General features: G+C 34.6%; 1 protein-coding gene across 1 annotated transcript in view; it reads left to right on the top strand.

Annotated features, from left to right (window-relative positions):
- LOC122092190 (protein ALWAYS EARLY 2-like) overlaps positions 1 to 3805 on the top strand; it is a 28957-nt gene that overhangs the window by 22974 nt on the left and 2178 nt on the right. The window contains exons 15-17 of the mRNA XM_042662532.1: positions 803 to 1039; positions 3037 to 3198; positions 3765 to 3803. Of these exons, the coding sequence (XP_042518466.1) occupies positions 803 to 1039; positions 3037 to 3198; positions 3765 to 3803 (438 nt within the window). The remainder of the gene's footprint in view (positions 1 to 802; positions 1040 to 3036; positions 3199 to 3764; positions 3804 to 3805) is intronic.

Below are 3805 nucleotides of genomic sequence, written 5' to 3'. Positions count from 1 at the left end.
GGTGGGGGATGACCTAACTTCCTAATGTTGGTTTTATCTATTCTGTAGTTGATGATGCCTTGACTTATTGGAAAGACATCTTCCTCTCATATTCAGGTTTTTAACAATGACTGGAGTACTGCCCAAAGCATCTTTGCCCAATTTTCCTTCTTTTCATGTGTAATTGATACTGATGCATTGCCGTGAGTACAATTCTCTTTTCATTGACTCACCACCCAAGAGCTTTGTGCTGTTTGATAGTACCTGGGGATATGATTACATTGTCAACTGCGTTTAATGCTAAAACTTGCTATTGTGATATATTAGAATTGTCTTTTGTTCTGGTCCTTATATATATATATATATATTTGCATAAAATATTCCTTTTCTCGGGAGAGGGGTTGATTTTCTTTCTTATTTCTTAATTTTTCATCAATCTAATTCCTTCTAAAGTCTTTGATTCAGTTTTAAGCAAACTTCTTTTTGACATCCACCCATCCGCTGAGACTGGTTCTTCATTTCTTTTTTGTTTTTCTTCTCTGAGAACAGCTGACGTCAGTATTTATGAATCCATGTGATGATCTATTGTCTTCAATGCTACTTGCATGTTCCACATCAAATTTTTGTTGACTAAGTGGCATCAATGGTGGTTCCTTGTTTTAATTCTTGAATTTGCTCTGCATCTGAGGCACCTTTTTGATAATTTATTAAATGCAAACTGGTGGAGTGATTATTCCTGTTTTCCCTCCTGAGCTGACATAGTGTTGATTGCAGAATTATTTGTCTTCTCTAGCAATGACATAGAATTTTCTTCTCATTTCAGGATATTGACTGCATGCCTTCAAATCCATCAGAAAATATGCCTGAGGCTCTTCGGAAAAAGAGCATCACAGTTGATAAGTTCTGTGAGAACTTCACCGAGCCTAAATTGAGTCGACCTAGTGACTGCAAAGAGTTAGGTTACCTGAAGTTTGCTTCAAGTGAGCAAGAGAATTTGAATGGTCCTCCACGCATTTCTTCGTCATCTTATGCCATTAATACCTTAGTAAAGCAGGAAAAGGTCAGTAAAGCTAAGACTTCCAATTTACACATTCCATTATATGTTAACGGTATACTGGCAAGTTTGGAACATTCATAGACCAGTGAAGATCACACCCTTCCCTATAAGATCTTGTTAATGAAATGGAGTATCCTCGTTTACTCTGAATTATAAGCAATTTCTTCAATTACATATTGTGTTAATTATCCTTTTTTCCTACCTTGGATATGATGATTGCCTAAAATTTCAAATCTTGCAGTGAAAATCATAGATTTCACCTGGAATGTGTGAAAATGTTTCCATATGATAGGAAATGCCATGTTGGATTCACTTCTCAGATGCGTGCTTTAACTTTAGTTGGTTGAATTTTCATATAAACTCTTGCATAGTTGTCACGACGCCAAGGCGAGAAGGCGCCGCCTTAAGGCAAACAAAATGACCAAATGTTTTTTTTTTTATTTTCCCTACTTTCTAACATTATTTAGCAAGCTACGTATACCTTGTATCATAAAAAATTAACATTAAACCACATCAAGTCATTAAAAAATCAACATTTAGCCACATCAAATCATAAAAAATCAACACTAAGTCGCATTAAGTTGTAAAAGATCAACACTTAGAGAAATGCTCTTGTTCTATAATAAGTTTGACTAGTCAAATGATTTTATTTTTACTTGAAATTTTTTGTATTAGGTATAACATAAAACCAGATTTCCAACAAGTCTAAACTTAAATTTGAGTTGTAACGGCAAAGTTATGCTTTGCCAAACTTATTTTAAAGTGCGCAAATGCTGTTAAAGTCGCTTGAATGGAAATCTATTTATGTATATCAAAACATAAGATTATTTTACCAGACTTTCGGTTTTTAACAATGTTTTAACTTGATTGGATTTATAAAATTTTCATAATTGAGAAAACTCCCAGCATTTAAAATTTGAAAATTGCCCCTATAACCAAAATCCAGTTTTTTTTCTTGGACTGGGGGTTGACTTGTTATCCTTTTGGAATTTAATTTTTGAACTATTTTTATTGGATTTAAATAAGGGGTAAATTTGCTTATTTATGAATAATATCTTAAGTAATTGAAATAAAAAAATGTAAAAACATTTACTTAAATTATGTTTGGTATAAATAAGTGTCAAAAACACAAGGCGACATGCAATGCAATAAGGCAACTGCCGCTTAGGTCCCAGGCAAACTGCCTGGACGCCAAGTCGTCGCCTTGGCAATGCCTTGACAACTATGATCTCTTGTTATGAACTATGACTCTGTGCCAATTGTACAAATTTCATCCACTACTGCTTGTTCTAACTTCCAAGTACATTCTTTATAAATTGTGTGCTTCCTTCTACTAAAGTTTAGAAATGCATATCGTAGCACGACTCTCCTTGCTCTTTCCTCCATCTACTTCTCCTTCCTCTCATGGCTTGGGCAGGACGATCCATCACTGCCTAGCTCTGTTAGTGGCTAGGAAACCTCCTGATCCAATCCTTTTCGCTTCGGATGGCTGTTAACGAGGGAACGAATATCCTGGCCTTTCATTGGCATCAGAAGGAATGGAAGAAGCAGAAGAGTGGATTGGGTGCACCACTGACTGATAGTTGAGAATCCATATATAGTAGTGGTGGAACAATCTTTACTTTCAGTGGTGCGGTTTAGGCTCTTATATTGTATAGAAGTATCTGTCTTTCAAGTTTTTTGAAGTTGTTATTTTAGACATCTTTTAATGGCATCCAGCACCACTAACTGCTGTTGCCTTTGCTACCGGGGGACATGTTACTTTATGACTCAGCATCTTTAGGAAATGGTTGTAGTTGTTACTTGGTACATCATCATTTGTTTACCACGGATATACTCTGTTATGAAATTCTTACCTGTTACATCTGACCAAGATATTTTTCATGATTTTTTGGGTCTTGCTTGTTCCAAACATAGTCCTGAATTGCACCATTCAAAACTTACAATGTCTTGTGGGTTTTGTTGTCTTAAGTTGATTTGATTGAAACTATTTTGATCAGGTGGATGCAGTCAATTGCATTTCACAACCTAAAGCTGCAGCTAGTGAAATTGTTAATGTGCAAGAAGCAGCACATACTCAACCTTGTACTCTTGCACAGATTCAAGCAAGGGAAGCTGATATACGAGCTCTCTCTGAATTGACTCGTGCGCTTGATAAAAAGGTTATACTTCTTAGTACTTCTTGATTGATTGTTACGCTCAGTAAATTATATCTCATAAATATTCACATATATATATTTTTTTAATAAAACATTTTCAGTAAAAAGTTGTGTAGAAGTATACTTTTAATTCAAATACCGAAGATCTCATGGAATATTTATAGAAATCTTTTTCTAACTGGCAATATTTTTTTTCTTTTCATTTTGAACTGTTATACTCAATTCCTATTTCCTCAATCATGCCCTTTCTTGCTAATTATTTAGGCTATTTTCCAATGGCATTTTTTTATTAGTATTTGCTACAAAAGATGACCCTTTTATCACTAACTTTTAAGTTTGAATTTATGCTGAGAAGTTCCATCTTCTGCACTTGTTTGCTTGGATGTTGAATGTGTTAATTGGAATCATTAGTTTTGTACATGTTATTTTAGTTTGTTAGAAACTGACTGGCTTTCTTTGTTCTGGAAGTCGACCTTTCCTAACGAGTTGCAGTTCTTTCTTTCTTTTTTTTTTTTTTTTTAAATCGAGACTTGTTCTAGAGATGAGATCATTCTTAATTGTCATTTCAGGAAGCATTGTTGTTGGAACTGAGACACATGAATGACGAGGT

The sequence above is a fragment of the Macadamia integrifolia genome, chromosome 10 (assembly GCF_013358625.1).
Source record: "Macadamia integrifolia cultivar HAES 741 chromosome 10, SCU_Mint_v3, whole genome shotgun sequence".
Lineage (NCBI taxonomy): Eukaryota > Viridiplantae > Streptophyta > Magnoliopsida > Proteales > Proteaceae > Macadamia > Macadamia integrifolia.
Note: the sequence above shows the minus strand (reverse complement) of the source record. Positions and strands in the feature narration are given on the sequence as shown.